We start from the raw sequence: 17,342 nt of genomic DNA, 5'->3' as shown, positions 1-17,342 counted from the left end.
GTGTGTGTGTGTGTGTGTGTGTGTGTGTGTGTGTGTGTGTGTGTGTGTGCACACACACACACACACACATGCATATTTATATTTACATACATATTACATGTGCAAGTATGGTCATATGATGCGCATTGATGAGGGCAGTCACATAAAGACCGAGGAAGACATGGGAGAAAGTAGTGATAACAACCACTAGATTTTGAGCCTCATGGGGGAGATGATAAAGGGCCAAGTTGATTGGTGATTTTGCTGTGCTTGAGAAGACCTCTCCATCTCAGCAGAAATGAGGCCCTTAACACTTTAGTTACCATATGCTGCCTTTGCTTCAACTAATTTTTAAAATAGAGAATTTAGTAAAATAACTTTCTCATTATTAAGTTGGGGTCTGAAACAAGTTAGCATAAAATTTTGAATTAGCATATAATTTATATGATTTTAAAATTTGTATGTTTCTGTCATAGAACCTGGGGTAGTCTCAGGCAGGTTGGTATCAAAAGGGATAAAGCATATAATGTTTATGTCTCTGTATGAATTCTATCCCTGAAGGGTCTCTCCCTCACACCCACCCCTCCATCACACTTCTGGCTAGGGTACGATTCAGTCAGCTGCTGTAATTATTGGGTTGGTGCATAATTATTGCAGCTTTTTTTCAACAAATTTTATTCAACAAAAACATCTTTAAATGACAGTCTGCCAAGCAAATGGGAAGCAGATGGTGAATATTCTCCGGAATAATAATTTAAACTGTTTTTGTTGAATAAAATTTGTTGGAAAAAAAGCCACAATAATTATGCACCAACCCAATATATAAATGAAACTGCATATATATTTCACCCCCACCATTTTTTGCAACCACTCCTCCTCCTTTGAACTACTTCCTTTGTCTACCACCTATTTTCCTCCATATACCCTTTCATTCTGCCAACAGCAGCACCCATTGCATCTGTTCATCACTCACTATTTCTAGCCCTATGTACCTCTGACCTTGTCCATGATACTATGCATTTCCTCTTGCATCCCTCCCCACACACTTCATACCACCTGTGCCGACATCTATTACCTTCCTGCTCCGCTCCTATTTCCTCCACACCACCGCAAACTACAACACATTCCTTTCATACTCTCAAGAACTTACCTTCCCATTTACCTTGTCCTATACTCTGGATTACTCATATATTTCACAGTCCCAAAGATGCCCCGACATCTCTTCACCATCATCTTGTTTCCTTTTCCAATTGGGGTAGCCAATCTCCTCTGCAGCAAAGACACTCATTCCTGTCCCTTTCATGTACTTTAACCTCTCTTACCAAGCATAAAGCTCCCCTCCCTCAATACTACATACCCCTCAGTCTAGAGGCCTTGCCTTACAAGTTACTTAGTAACCTAACTACCCAGTAAACTGTGTGAAGAAGTTGACATTAGGAAGAACATCAAGCCATAGAAACCATTTTATATTACATTACACACACACACACGTGTACTTGTTAGACTCATTGTCAGCAACATATTTTATGTATTTTACTAGGTTTTATTTCTGAGTTCAAGTTTCCCTATTTGTTTCTTTAATAAGAAATGGCCTCTACATTATAGAATTTCTACATAAAGACAGCCTCCTTTGATTTCTTAAAATTTATGAGATATCATATAGAATCCAATACCTACTACAAATCTAAATAGCTATAGTCGTAGTATTAAAGTATTTTCCCTTTATGTTTAAAGAAAGAAAGAATGAAAGGTACTGAATTTGAATACCATTTGATAGAATGTTTTTAGAAATGACAATATCACAGATTAGGATTTGTTGAAGCTAATTAATAAAATTAAAACATCTGAAGTAATCTAGTTTAAAATTCAATGTCTGTACAGAGTTAGAGCAATTTTAATGATTTATTTGGACTAAATGTTAATAGATTTTTTTTCTCTCTAGCTAAGATACACATTTGCAAAATACTGTAACCCTTTAGCATTCAGAATACTTATTTATTCACATTGTTTTGAATCAATCATACATCATCTCATACACATGAAATTACACTAACATGATTATTTTTAGAATGATATTATAAGGTAGAGGCCAGATCTGGTCAGTTTAAATATAAAACTGGTGGAATATTAGGGCCAGATAAGGCCAGTTTAAATAGTAAAGGGTTAATGACAAGTGTCAACTTTAAAAGTGATACTAAAAGTTTTACAAGTTTATGACTAGTGCCAGCAACTGCAACTATTATTACAGAACATTATTAATTCTAACTTCAAAGAAACAAATGAATCTGAAGACTATATTTGGACCTCATCCTGACAAAAACTCTTGGGTCGATTTTGATTTCTGTTGTCGGTTTCATGTCAGTAGCTGTTATGGCTGCCAAAATGGTGAAAATAAGAAGTAGGGTCCTGACTGACTTGAACAATTCAATCTTTGTTCTTAGTTTTCATTTTTTTTTTTAAACTTAATTAGTAGCAAGTATAATGGGAATGGAAAATAATTAATAAAACATTTTAATTATTGGTAAAAAAAAAAATGACTTTCCAAACTTTTGTGAGCAGACAAACTAAAAATATTACAGCATGTCAATTAATCAAAGCTGTCATGTCGAAGGTTACGTGTTAAATACAAAACTAGAATTAAATGTACCAAATTTTAGCAAGTTTTCTTTGACTTGATATGAATTACTAGGCAAAATAATATAATCTGACAAGTGATGCATCACATGTGAATAGAACCAGATGAGTGACTATTCCATGAATTAATCTGAGGTAGATCCATTAATACAATAGAGATTTATTTTCATATTTGCCTTTAAACATCTTAAAATACCACACAAAGCACCAAATAGAAAAGTGGGGTCAAATTTTTAAGGTTTCTCTTATTTTATTCATTTATAAACATTAAAAGATTCAATATAAACACAAATAATCATATATACTTTGAAAGAAAAAAAAAAAAAAAGGCTTTTTAATATTTCTAATACTTATTCAGTAAGAGACTGAAAGTTAATAGTTACATAAATATATTCATGTATTTTACATTTTAAAAAATGGTATATATATCTTTTAAAAGTTCCAAGTTCTCAGAAAATAATTACATCATGTTTATATTGAAGTTCAAAACAAAAACAAAAAAAAAAAAAAGATATATAACTATGAATTAAAGCTGGAAAAACACATGAATAATTTGGTTTTCCATGCTAGCATGGCTTAAATGTTACATTGTGGGTAGAAGTGTAATTTTGCGTCCCACATTATCCATCATAAAGTCAGTTAAGTGGCAACCATAAATGACACCTCCATCTGTCAGTAGATGTAACAAAATTATCACCTCAAATTGAAGCTTGTCTTAACATTTACTTTATCAATTAACTCCAAATTAATAATGCATAATGAAATGTATTTTCTAAGTTAATAGTAAGAAAGTTGTCAAATGAAAATTAATAAAAATGTTTACCAGCCAGAGCACAGTTACCCACCTCTTTTATTTGAAGACGACTATCAAGAATTACATTTAATTTTAGTTTCAGCAATCAAAATGCTTTTATGAAGACAAAATCACAAAGTTAGCTTTGTTAATTAAACAAAACAGCAACAACATGAATAACAACAGTATACAGATAAAAAATTTGTTTCAAATACAAATATTAATTTATAAGGAAATGTGATGAAACAACCAAAATACAACATTAAATACAAAAATTTGTTGAGCTGATGAAAAAAAAAAAGTTTTGAAGTTGGAACTACATAACTAAAACAATGCTTTCACTTCCACTTAAGAGAAACATCAGCATATTTCAAACATATTCAAACATTCACTATCTCCAATTATCAGCTTAACCATTCTACTTTGTGTAATGATCTTTCAAAATATAACAGATGTCAACTACTTTCTAATGGTTGTACGAAGTACTCAAGATAGCATCACTGTATACAACCAAAAGATCAAACAGGCTCAAACATTCTCAGGTGAACTGCCTACACATAGTCGAAGAAATTAAATCGCAATAATCATAATAATTACTATTGAGGATATTCATGAGAAAACCATTATAGAAGAATTTAATTACATATGCTGACATGTATAAGCACACACACACACACACACACACACACACACACACATACATACACATACACAGACACAAGCTCAAATGTTAAGCAGATACTTCAATCAAAGATCACACACAATTTTAGTACAATATAGTTAAGTCAAAGTCATAAATATATCATAGCAGCTCAAAGATAAAGACAATCAGATATTGAATATAAGATGCCAGCAGTAAAGACAAACATGTTTTATCAACTATAATGGTTGAATTAAAAATTCCATGAATAATGTATCAAAAGACAGTTCAAATGATCCAAGTCATGGATATTTCAATATATATTTACAGTCATTGGTATCCACTGTGTGTGAATGTAGTTCAACTTGGAAAGAAGAGAGAGGGGTCAGTTGGGTAAAATTAGACAATAAGAAACACTCAATTGTGTCATGAGTGGTTGCTTCACTTAAGTGTAGAACATAGTGAAGTGAGGGGGGGTTGGCAGGGGCGGGGGGAGGGAGAACACACACAACCTTTTCAGTCAGTGCTATACAATATGCTGCCTTGCGAGCTGATCAACATCAAGAGAGCCCCCCACCCTGTACACCTTATGGTAGGAGAGGGTCAAGACAAACAAGTGTACCTTTCATGGTAACACAATTCAGATTAACAAGGTACTTTATGGTGTTATGAATAACAAAAATAACAATACAGAGAAAGAAGTAAACAACAACCTGAATAGACAACAAAGTCAACTTGATTAACAAGCCCCAAATCATGAAAGATGAGAGAAACCGAACAGGTAGCCCTCACAAATCATAATCATACACATTAACATACATATATACTAACATACATGCACAGATAGACACACACATAAGGCCCAAAAGTTAAAATAAAATTGTGAAGTAGTATGAGATTTCAAAGGATAATAAAAAGCATGTTTTATTTATATTATAATGCTGTTACTGTTTTCATAGTATTATTTCATTTGAAATATCATTGATTAAATTTTGATTAGAATTTAATTAAATAGAATCCTTACAGTGATTACATGAAGAATATTAAGTATCAACTTACTGAGAATAAAACTAAGCAGAAACCCTACACTATTTTCAATATCAGTCTCTGATGTGATTAGTGTTTCACCAACTGTAATTCTTCAGACAAGTATGAATAGACACACAAAAAAAAAAAAACACGGTGAAATGGTTGAGGTAACCAAGGTAAACTGATAGAGTTATTTTATATGTAGAAGCTTGTTACTTTTGGGGCACATTTTGTGTTCATGTTTAAAAAAAAATGAGAAATGAATTGTACAAAGGGAGGAGAAAGTTATGGAAGACTAGGACCCCTTTACCAATTGGAAATTACACAAATAAATGTGACAACATATTGAATACATTTATAAAGTGGCAGTGATGCTACATATGAAAACTATCCCTTTTGGCTAAAAGGAAACCCTGAATGCATTAGCAAACATTTCATTAAATAGTTAGACACAAGAACCAATAGATAAATACAGAAATTTGAGACAGTTTACATAAGAAAAATATATCAATAACATCTTATTGAGAAGAAATTTGTGATGTATTCGCATTTTAAAACTAAAAAAAAATACAAACCCCTAAAATGTTGAAAAATTATATATACTGTATATTTATACTACACACACACACACACACACACACACATTATATATATATATATATATATATATATATATATATATATATATAAACCATACATATAACATACATCCAAATATGCACACACAGAAGTAAAAAGGTAGATAAACACAAATAAAGAATATGATCTGCAACCACCCTGGTGCTGGTCACATCCTTGCCCTTATAAATGTACTTTACTTTTCTTTTCTCTGGTTATCACCAGCTGATGTTTCATAGTACTAATTCCACTTTAGTTACCTCTCCTTTCTCTCATTTTCCCTTTAGCCCCTCCCCCACTCATTTCCACTCTACCCCCATTTTAAGATTATATATTTGTAAACACTGCTGTGAAATATGCTTTTAGTCACATTCTTCTGATGAAGATGTCATGACAACCTTATGGATCTGTAAGAACTTGTGTTATTCTATACACCTACAATGCTATTGGTCTTTTATGAGGTGGTTATAGCATAAGACATGTTTCACCTGAAACAGTTGTCAAGATTACATAACTCCTTTTGTTTGTTTTGTATTCTATGTAAATATACTCATCAAGCTTACTTATGTTTATCTGCCTTTTTACTTCCATACATACACAACGATTGTTCTTATAACTGACTTTTTACACTAGAGATACCTGTCCAGGATAAAAGAGTCGGAATTTGAGTTCTTATTTATCTGAGCACTAGTTTGTGAATATTTACACCATGCTTGCTTTAGCATTGTCCAATACTCACTCTCTCTTTCTCATATACACATATATATATATATATATATATACACACACACACACAATGCATGCACATAACATACATATATACACACATGCATATACATACATATACACACATACATTATGAAAACAAAAAGAAAGATCTCTTGTTCGATAGTTTGTACATATCTTTTTTAACAAAGAGAATTACTGGAATGTAGAAAACAAAATTTTTTAAAAATTGAATAAACTGCTAAAATTTATTTATAGTCATCAGTGCATTAGTAAAATAGTAATTTCTGAATCATCACATGATAGGAAAACCAATATTACAACATAACATCCTTAGTTATTTCACTACAAGTTCATAACTAACTGCAGTCTTATGTCTAAAGCCAAAAAGGAAAGTGTTTGAACAAGTTTTATCTGCTTTGTTTGTGGGTTGATGATCAAAATGTTATACAATAAACAATGAAAATGGTTGTAAAATTAAACCTAAAAATGGAATTGAATTAAACAATAAAGACACAGGAACAGGAGGAAATTGACAGGTGTACAATGGATAGCTTTCTTGAAATCTCAGACAAGAAAATCTGAAAGCATTGTGCTATATACAGAGCTGTCAGATATTATTATTATCTGCAGCAAATTCAAGTGAAACATTTCAAGCACATACAATTTGAGACCTTCCTTTTTACCATAACTCAGATCTTAGTGCAACTTCAGTTTTAATACATTAGAGTTTCTAATGGGCTTAATACAGAAACCAAGCCTTGTTTCTTTATATTTACACAGATTCAAAGATTTCAAAGAGAAATTCTTTACAAAATGTAATTCATATAATCTTGCTGTATGTACCAAATATACCCCTCACCAATTACAGAATAATTATGTTAAGTTATAAACACTACACTACATGTTTTATTGAAGAACTCAAATGTATTTTAATGTCTACATATATTTATTAAGGAAATTTTTTTAATATGACAACAATTCAAATATTTTCCAGCCCCTTTCCAAAATGCTAAAAATATAAACTTAATGTCAAAATTATACTATCCCATCTTGTAATATAAGAATTAATATATCTTATACATTTCCAGACACTTGAAAATCTTACATGAAATTGTTAGATTTACCACTTCAGACTCAAACATGAATTTCCCTACTACAATGTTAGCAGATTTAAATAGGGGAAGAGTAGGAAATCTTTCTCTGGTAAAGGCGCCCTGTGAATGCTGACTGGACAGTTTAGGGTTCCACAAACAATTGAAATTTGTGTTTTTAAGACATCCATTCATTTCAGGTATTTTTGTGTTTTTGTTTTTTTTTTTTGCTTCCTTCTTTGGAAAGAAAAAAGACTGAATTTTTTCAAATAATTAGTATTCTCTAATGCTGTTCTTAATAGTAAGTTTTTCAAATCATCAGAGAAAATATCTAATTTATAAATGGACATTTCCAACAGATGAAATTTATTGAACTAATATTTATCAAGGTTCAAAGTTGTGTCTTTAGGGCTTTTTGCAAAGTAAAAACAGATTACTTTGTTAAATTAGAAATAATACTTTATAAGTTAAACGATAATCTACTTAGGATAGTTCTGACACATTCAGTTATTTAGGTTAAAAACAGTACCAATAAATCAATTTAACAGCTTAAAAAAAGAATCATAACAAAAGAAACTTTTTGCTGAATATGCTTTAAAGACATAATAATTTGTTTAAAAAATTGTAAAACAAATTTCCCTTGAAAAACGTAATTTTTTTAAAGTTATTGAAGTGTTGGTAAATATTATACATCTCAGTTATTATTCAAATGAGACACACATAAAATAAAATTATAATAGATATAAAGCTGTGTAATTGAAGTGATTAAAATGTGGTAAAAAGAATCCTACATTTTCATAACTACATATTACAAGCAACTTGTAATCAAAGAAAATTTCAGGCAATTTCTTAATGCTAAAGAGATCAATAATAATAATATACAATTATAAAAGAGGGGGGGAAAACAAAGATGTAATTGAAGTATTAATCATGACTAGATTTGTTGCCATGGAATAAATTAAAAAAATAGACCTTGTAAGTATTTTCAGCAAAGTTTGAAGAGTCTTACTGAGGTATTGAATGGTTGAAACAAAGCCCTATCACCAATAACATTTGAAAGAGTCAACAAATCTAAGTCAATAATTATTGAACTAGCACCTTAATAGGTTGCTTGAGATGAAGGAGAAACTGTGAAAACTTGAGGCACAATATTAGATCCATTTGAATGCAAGATAACTAAACAAAAGAAGTGAACAAAACCCTTCTAAAATGCAGGAAAGGAATAATTCTATTGATACCATTTTAATCCACTCAGAAGATGAATCAGTCTAAGTCACTTACTCCAAAAAATAAAAAAATAAAAAATCAACAAAATGAAACTAGTTGAAAAGAAAACTTCAGAAAGATATATGGAAAAGAACTTAACAGGTTTAACTTTAAAACAAAATAATTTCAGGTGAATACCACTTAGATCTATATAAAAAATACTTGTGATATTGAATAACAAAGATATTTAGTTAGCTATTTTCTTTTTCACTTAAATTCAACAACAATAAAAGGTTTAAGTAATTGAAAGATATTTCAAATATCTGTTGAAGGCTGCAAAAATAACTTTACCACATTAACCAAATTGACAGTCAAGCCCAGATCTTATTATTTTCACAACAGTCAAACCTTTTCGCAGGGTATTATTATCACTGAATTGAAAATACATTATTTTTCTCTAAGAATAACAGCATTCTCCAAATTGAAAGAAAAGCTTTTACAAAAGCATGAAGGTATATTGTAGAGGGAAGAGTGTAATAAGGTTTATACAACTGTAGAAGACAAATTGAAGAAAATGATTACCTCGATCTGTGTTGGACTGGAGTGTTACTTCAAACCCTATACAACATCAATCTGTTGATGACTAACACATGAAAAATCACACAAATAGCATACTCAGTTTAGAAAATGTTGACAAAAGGAGTGAAAGATATTTTCCCTATGTTAATATTCCAAACAGGAAGTTACAAGAGCCATATCATACACATAAAGCTGGAAGAAGGATGAAATAGTATAAATATCAATGAATTAGATTAGAATTTACTAACAGACATGAAAGAAACATATGCTATATCAAAGTTTACGAGTTGGTTCATAAAAATACCATTATATGAATAATTGATAATAAAACTAAATATAAAAATGTACAACTGTAATCACCGGGATGTACCATCATTTAGTTTTTATCATGTTATTTTTTTTAAGTATGCACAAAAAAAAAAAAAAAAAAAAGCTAAAAATGCTTTTCTAAACAGTGCATGTTGATATTGAGCTTGGATTCTGGACATTCCATAGGGTTTTGTGTATGTGTGTGAAATTTTTTATTCAATTATGTACAAGGATAAAGATAAAACCTTGTAAATTGCCCATTCTTCCCATCTTTTGTGTACATGGACCATTAAAATACTTTAAAGTCCTATAGTGGAATGCAGCTTCAGAAATATGATTTTCAAACTTTACATCTCGTTCTTGTTGCTCTGTCTTCTAAATTTTATCTCATAACTAAATTTTCTGCAAGTTTTCTTAGAACAACTTGCACCTAGTGTAACCTATCAGTAAATCCATCATATATATATACAATCAATTGAGGCATATGGTAAACAAAAGACAATAATATCAGGGAAAATGTACAAAGAATATATACTAAATTTTAGTGTGTGTGTATGTGCTATTTAATATATCATGCAAAAATTGAGTCTAACACTGCTTGATTTTTGCAAAAAAACATCTTTAACTTCACTTTCTAAGATATAACTGTATTAACATAAGATTTTCTAATACAACTTTTATGGGTGAATTTCATATAAAGAGTGGCTCCATTACAATTACTAGCTGCAGCATGAGGTGAATTAGCAGAAAATCACATAGAATATGGTGAGGTATTTGGTCTGGATCTCTGTACTCAGAGTACAAATTTTGCCACAAAGTGCTAATGATGAAGGTGAATCATCTGACCACTGGACTACTTTGACCAACTTGTAATAGGCCAGCATGGACAAGTAGGCCTACAACTAGAGAAGAAAATATGGCAATGGCTTGATGAGACTTCATTTAACAGCAAGTCAAAAATGACAATGGAAATGGCAAGTATTCTGTGTACAGACAAAATGAAGATTTTATGCAATTTAGGCTTATTTGCCAAGAAGAAATAATCAGCAACATCACATTACTCCTGGCTCTCTGTTCTGGCAGTGAATGAGCTTACTACAAAATCATAGGACCCAAATACTAATATCAACCTTAATGTTTAGAATCAATACCAATATCCAAAATATAGGTAACCTCAAAATCAGGAAATGGCTTTTATGCAACAAATTCCAGCTAACCAATTTCATTGCAGCAGTGTAGCTCACAAATGATCTCACACACACAAAGTTAGTTCATGATTTATTCAGAAAAAAGTTTCATAAAAAGAAACAAAAATATTTATACACACACACACACACAAACAGATCATATCCATTTAAAATAGATTAATATTTTACAATAAGGGAGAGCTGGTTTGATGGCCATGGCAACAGTGTAGTTGTTGATTACATAAATATTAATGAGATGAAGGCATGAAATAAGAGCAGAGGAGACACTTGACAAAAATGATTTCCTCTTCTATATTTCTTATGTTTTGTTGCAACATTTACAGGAAGTTAGTGGATTAGTAAGGACATTCTATTAACTACCCCATTGCATCTTTAGTACAGCATAAAGAGGTAATAGATTTCAAAACCACAAAAGTACTAACCAGCAACTTTATTGAAACTAGCTGTATATAAACTACAAGATTAGTTTACAGGGAGGGGGAAAAAAAAAGTTATTCTCTTATTCACATTCAAGAAGAATATCCAACTTTTAATAATACAAGATGTATTTATCCTATTTGATTGCATTCCACAATTTTATAGTGCTACTGAATTAGGAATGTGTTGTATCATCCTTAACACATACATTACATGTATACTGAATATAACCAGAACGATGAGATAGAAAAGCAACCAAGGAAAATCTCATGCTCAAAATAAATTAAAATTTCTAATCACTAACAAATAATACTGGAAATTAGCAGTTGTAAACAATCAACTATTTTATACGAAAAAAGGATTTCTATATTTGATGAATGAAATAAATGTAAGGGTGTGATGAGAGACAACCAATACATGTATATATACTTCAATAAATAGAGCATTGCAATGTTCTAGGTTCAAATGAAAGTAAGAATGATGGGAAACAGTCAATATATGTGTGCACTATGGTACTTCAATGTTCTAGGTTCAAATGCTGCCAGGGTTAACATTGAGACCCAAATTTTGTAAGATTGATAATATATAAGAGTCATTATTGGAATTGATTCAATAGGCTATGTACACCACATCCTGGCCAAACATTAGCCTTCTGATATCTATTATCTATCACAAATAGGAAAACTTTTAAAGAATTGGTACTATGAATTCTTTCAAGAAATAAAAATGAGAAGTAAAACTAACTTTCTAAATTATATGCAATCTGAATTTCTAAAATTTTACATATCTAGCAATTAAAAAATAAATTAACAAATAAGTGAAATATAAACAACTCAGGGGCAGTACATTATCATAATTATCTCTGCAAATGCTGCAACCAAATATAAACTACTGCACAAGACAAGTAAATAATTGAAAATATATGTCATTTATAGAAAATTAATAATATATATATATATATATATATATATATATATATATATAAGCGTCAAAGACTTTCCGTATTCCCGAGCGTCATACTAATATATACTTTTGTTATTTACACCACCTGTCCTCGTCTGTTGTTATTTTTTGTATATTCTCCCATATATATATATAGTTACTAAAGTTACATTTAAGAATTGCTCTATCTAAAGGACCCATAAGAATTTAAGTACTACAATTGAGAAATTAAAAATATATATATTGAGATTCAATTTAAGATGGAATTTCTAAGTGGAAGGAAAATAAATTTCAACAGATGAACAGAAACATGAGTATGTGCATAATCTCTAACTTATGTAGCTGCGATGGAATTTCAATAAACTCAAATTCAATGAAACAACAGTTATTTGTATATAAATTGAAAATGTATATTCTTACAAATGATAAATCACGCAATTGAAAATCTAAAGTATGGAACACAGATTAAATTTTTTTAAATCCATATTTTCTCTTGTCAACCAACTGTCCAAGAAAAAGAAAAAAAATCTCAACAGAAATGACACTATTTTATTACTTTCATGCTAACCACATATCAAGTCTTTTAGAGTCATATAATTTTAAGAAACATTAAAGATGCTTATAATTATATAAAATCAAAAGCAATATGTATGTGAGGTATTTAACATGCCATATCATTATAATTAGTAAATAAGCATGAGAAACTTTTAATGCTTTGCTCAAAATCTAGACAAATAGGGAAAAATCAAGTTATCCAATAATAGTTTCATAAATACAAACAAAAAGTCACTTCTTCGAATTTTATCCTTAATTCTTAAGTAATTTAAAAAAGAAGCCTCAGAGGGCTTCTGACCATCTCAAAAGAGCAATAATTTTATAAGAAGGAGGATGTTTAAACAAAATTTGGTTTCACTGGATATTGGCAACCATAGTGCTGAATGACAACTTTGGCAGCATAAAAACCACACCTGACACAATCCTGTACTGAGCGGCCAAGAACCCATTGGGACAAGAATCCACCAACAAAAGAATCCCCACAACCATTTGTATCTTTAATAAGATCATGGTCTACAGATTCCACTGGATATTCAGATACTTTTCCTCCTTGTGCTACTATAGTGGGGTCCCTGCCCTGGGTAAAAACAACAATGCGCTCTCTTTCTGAATTAACTTTTGGCAATGCCGCCACCTGTAGCGCCATTTGCTTCAAGTCCTTATTCGGGAATCCCATTATAGAACAAAATTCAGCAGCTTCATCACTGTTACCAAAAAGAATATCTACGTAAGGTAAGATATTTATTTTGGGGTCAGCAAACATACTGCAGAGGAAAGTCGCATGCAAGTTTATAACCATAGTCTTTTTATTCTCAGTACTATGATGTGCTAGGGCAATAACTGATTCTTTACTAACAGGGAGAATAAACCCGCCAGCATAATAACACTGAGCAGCTTCTACTAACTTCCAGTTCTCAGGTTTTTTCAAGAAATCAACACAGAAGTGTTGGGCAGCCCCCAATTCTGTTACAAGTGATCGGTCTTCTCCAGTTATTATTGCTCCACAAACACCAGTTTGAACATCACTGTGGACTTGATAGCACACATTCACACCAACATCAATAGACTTCTTTTTCAAAATCTCAGCATATTTATCCTGGCCTACACCACCAAAAAATGTGGTAGCATTTGGTTTCTGCAGAAGCCACTGTGCTACACGCACACTATTAAGGGTGGCACCTCCAGGTAAATATTCCGGTTTGTAATTTTTCACCATCTCCTCATACAGAGGATGGTGAATATCTGTAGCTATGATAGCATTGTTAGCTAGTAAACCATATTTATCGAGTAATGTGTTGTCTGGGCAAACAACAGTAATGTCAAGAAGAGGATTTCCAAGCCCAAGGAGAATTCCTTCAGATACAGTGTCAGCCATTTTGGTGGAGAAATTCTTCTGAAAATAGAGAGAAAAATATTATATAATAAACAGAATTAAGTATTATTTCTACTTTGTACAATGTATATATAATTCAAAAGTACAAAAACTTCCAACATATCCTTCTACCAGTCACATAACTGTGGCCATGCTGGGGCACCACCTTTAAAGGTTTAATTGACCATATTAACCCCCAGTCATTAATTTACCAATGTTTGTTGAGCCACTAAGTTATAGAAAGATGTACAACATAATCACAAGCATACAGACATATATATATTTTATGAGCTTCTTTACTATTTCAGTCTAATAATTTCTACCCATAAGGTATGGGTTAACTTGAGGCTATGGGAAAGATATTTGTCCAACTTTTTAATGACAAGAAGAAAAAAAAAAGCACATGCACTCCTCCTCCAATATATAGAGATACTCATCTATTGCACAAACCATATACATTTGCATGAAATGCATAGCAAAGTTTTAAAATAGAAAAGAAAAAAAACAAAACAGTCTGAAATAGCTACCTTACAACAACCTACATAATGAGAACCAGATTCTGGTATAATGTAACATGGTAAGAAATACTCCTTTAGCAATACTATACATTGAAGAAACTGGTTCATTATATTTAGAATAAAAGGTTGGTAAAATGTCTTGTCATACACACAACTGTTCCTATTTCCTAGCTCTTGTCAATTGTAATGAAGACAAATTAAAAACTGAACTGAATGCAAACTATAAAATGGACAATTCAAAACGGAAATGTTTTTGAAATTTAACAGGACATAAAATTGGCTTCCTTACATATAATGGTTTCAAATTTCCTGTGTTCAAATACAGCATAGTTACTACAACTGATATGTCAAACATTATATAATCAACATAAAATGAATCTAAAGGGAAAAAAATCTACAATGAAATTTATGTGTGTATATACATATACACATTATATAATCAAAATAAACTGAATCTAAAGGGATAAAATCAACAATGAACTTTCTATGTGTAAATACATGTACATCCATACATAGATGTATGTATTGTATGTATACAAGATACTGCATATACATTTAACAGAGGAAATTAAATGCAAAAATAAACATTATGTAACAATATTAGATTCTGGACAGCAAAGTTAGTTAAACATGCTTCAAGGTGAGTGTTATAAAGGATGAGAAGCATTAAAGAGTTAAATAAAATTATGCAGTAAGAAAAAACAATACTCATCAATGACTAATTAATTATTCTAACAATTATAGGAGACATCCCAGCCAGACAGATTTTGGATTTATTTCACCATTTCAGTGAATTAAATAAATATTTCTCCCAAACCTATCAGCATAGAAACAAATATAGAATAACTGAATAACAACAATTTTGGATAAAAGGTTTAAATCACAGTCAGAATTATTCTACATATTACAAATATATTGCTATTATAAAAAAATTATTAACATTTATCTATTCTTAAATATCTTGAACCTAACTTTTTGAAGTTAATCCTTGAATATCAAACTGAAATTTTGAATTTTGTTCTTAACATAAATTTTTGCTTATATATTGCATGTTCTCGAATATATATCTTAAAATCAAACTAAATTTTCAGAAGCAGCATTTCCAATAACTTATGAATCTAGGAAAGATAGAGATTATCTTAAAATAAAGAAACCAAATTAGATGGACTGCAAAATGGATATGTATTTCGAATATGAAGGAAAAAGGTAGATGATACAAGTAAGAAAGCAAAACATTTACCTGCAAACTTCAACAGACAACTGTTTTAAGTTGACAAACGTTCTAACCAATCTTGCAGTAACTGCAAAACTATCATTGTCATCTAAGGAACTGTTATTGGATACATCTATCACAGTAACAGTAGTTGGAGATAAAAGACTACCTATTAAGTAAATAGCTTACACTTATTTCATAAAGTAATAAGTTGTAAGCTACAGAGTTCAGCAGCTGCTTTGTCAATTAGAGAGAGGGAAAAAAAAAATCTATTTTAAGCTTGGAGAAGTTTTAAATGTCAGTAGCTTTACTCCAATAATGTTGTCATGTAGTTAAGTAATATAATTCTTTAAATATAGAATAACTAATGAAATTGAGAGGAAGATTAAATGAAAAAATTAAAAGTGTAAATAAACTATTTCTTGTCGGCAGTATTAAGATATAAGATTACAGTAGGTTAGATGTACTTCAGCTTTTTTAAATTTTAATTTTGAAGTTGTCTACATTATCTTTGGAAAAAGAATTCTCATTATACTTTTTTTGTTTTCTATATGAGTAAAATTTTGATGAAATATTTTAAAATTCACTTCATTAAGTATGTTAAGTACCCACTTATGTCTGTGTTGTTCATGCAGAAAGCATCCCAAGGAAATTTTCCCACATCTTTATTGATCCATCCTTCTTACTGCCAACATCTCAAAGATGCAAGTATGGCTAGCAATTACTGTCTCACTACTTTAAACCTCTATCTCTTCTTGGTAACCATCAAGTTCTGTAGAGGATTTCAGTGAAAACAGTGTTGTTCTCTGTGACATCAGCAAATCTTTCAGCAGTCTTTGGCATGAGTACCTACTAGTTCAGCTTACCATCTCTTAGATGAAATGTCCAATTAGACTTCATTGTTGTATGTGCTACAAAGACCTCTATATTTCAAATTGTTAACTTTGTGATGCATTGTGGTTTGGTTGTATCGCCAACACTAATACTGTTCTACATTAACAAGCTTCTTACTGCTACCTCGAATACATACTCTTATCCAGATACAAGACTGACTTCATCCCCAACCTAACACGAGATTCAGGCAACATCCAGATGCTACCCAGTCATTTAACCCTTTAGCATTCAAATTACTTTGTCAAATGTAATGCATATTTATTCACATTGTTTTGAATTACTCATGCATATCCTGTAACTATTTTTAGAATGTGGCAGATGTTCAGGTGCAATAAAGACTGCAAACAAACAGGAAACAACTTCTATCTCATTCCAGGGTGAAAAACTAGAGGTAGTCGATAGCTTCCGCTATCTGGGCGACCAAGTTAGTAGTGGGGGTGGGTGCGCTGAAAGTGTAGCTGCTAGAATAAGAATAGCCTGGGCAAAGTTTAGAGAGCTCTTACCCCTGCTGGCGACAAAGGGACTCTCACTCAGAGTAAAAGGCAGACTGTATGACGCATGCGTACGAACAACCATGCTACATGGCAGTGAAACATGGGCTGTAACTGCTGAGGAC

General features: G+C 31.2%; 1 protein-coding gene across 7 annotated transcripts in view; it reads right to left on the bottom strand.

Moving 5' to 3' along the window:
• The window catches only part of LOC106880614 (uncharacterized), a 78,539-nt gene that overhangs the window by 21,501 nt on the left and 39,696 nt on the right, over positions 1–17,342 (bottom strand). For 4 of the 7 annotated variants that reach the window (XM_052973238.1, XM_014930628.2, XM_014930630.2 and 1 more), the window contains one exon: positions 2,839–14,122. The exons of 1 other annotated variant lie outside the window; for it this stretch is intronic. In XM_052973238.1, coding sequence (XP_052829198.1) covers positions 13,067–14,122 — 1,056 coding nt within the window. In that variant the 3' untranslated portion in view covers positions 2,839–13,066. Of the gene's footprint in view, positions 1–2,838; positions 14,123–15,859; positions 16,007–17,342 lie in introns of those variants that run through there. 2 more of the 7 variants (XM_052973239.1, XR_008265623.1) reach the window with 2 other exon arrangements.

Source organism: Octopus bimaculoides, chromosome 15 (assembly GCF_001194135.2).
Source record: "Octopus bimaculoides isolate UCB-OBI-ISO-001 chromosome 15, ASM119413v2, whole genome shotgun sequence".
Classification (NCBI taxonomy): domain Eukaryota; kingdom Metazoa; phylum Mollusca; class Cephalopoda; order Octopoda; family Octopodidae; genus Octopus; species Octopus bimaculoides.
Note: the sequence above shows the minus strand (reverse complement) of the source record. Positions and strands in the feature narration are given on the sequence as shown.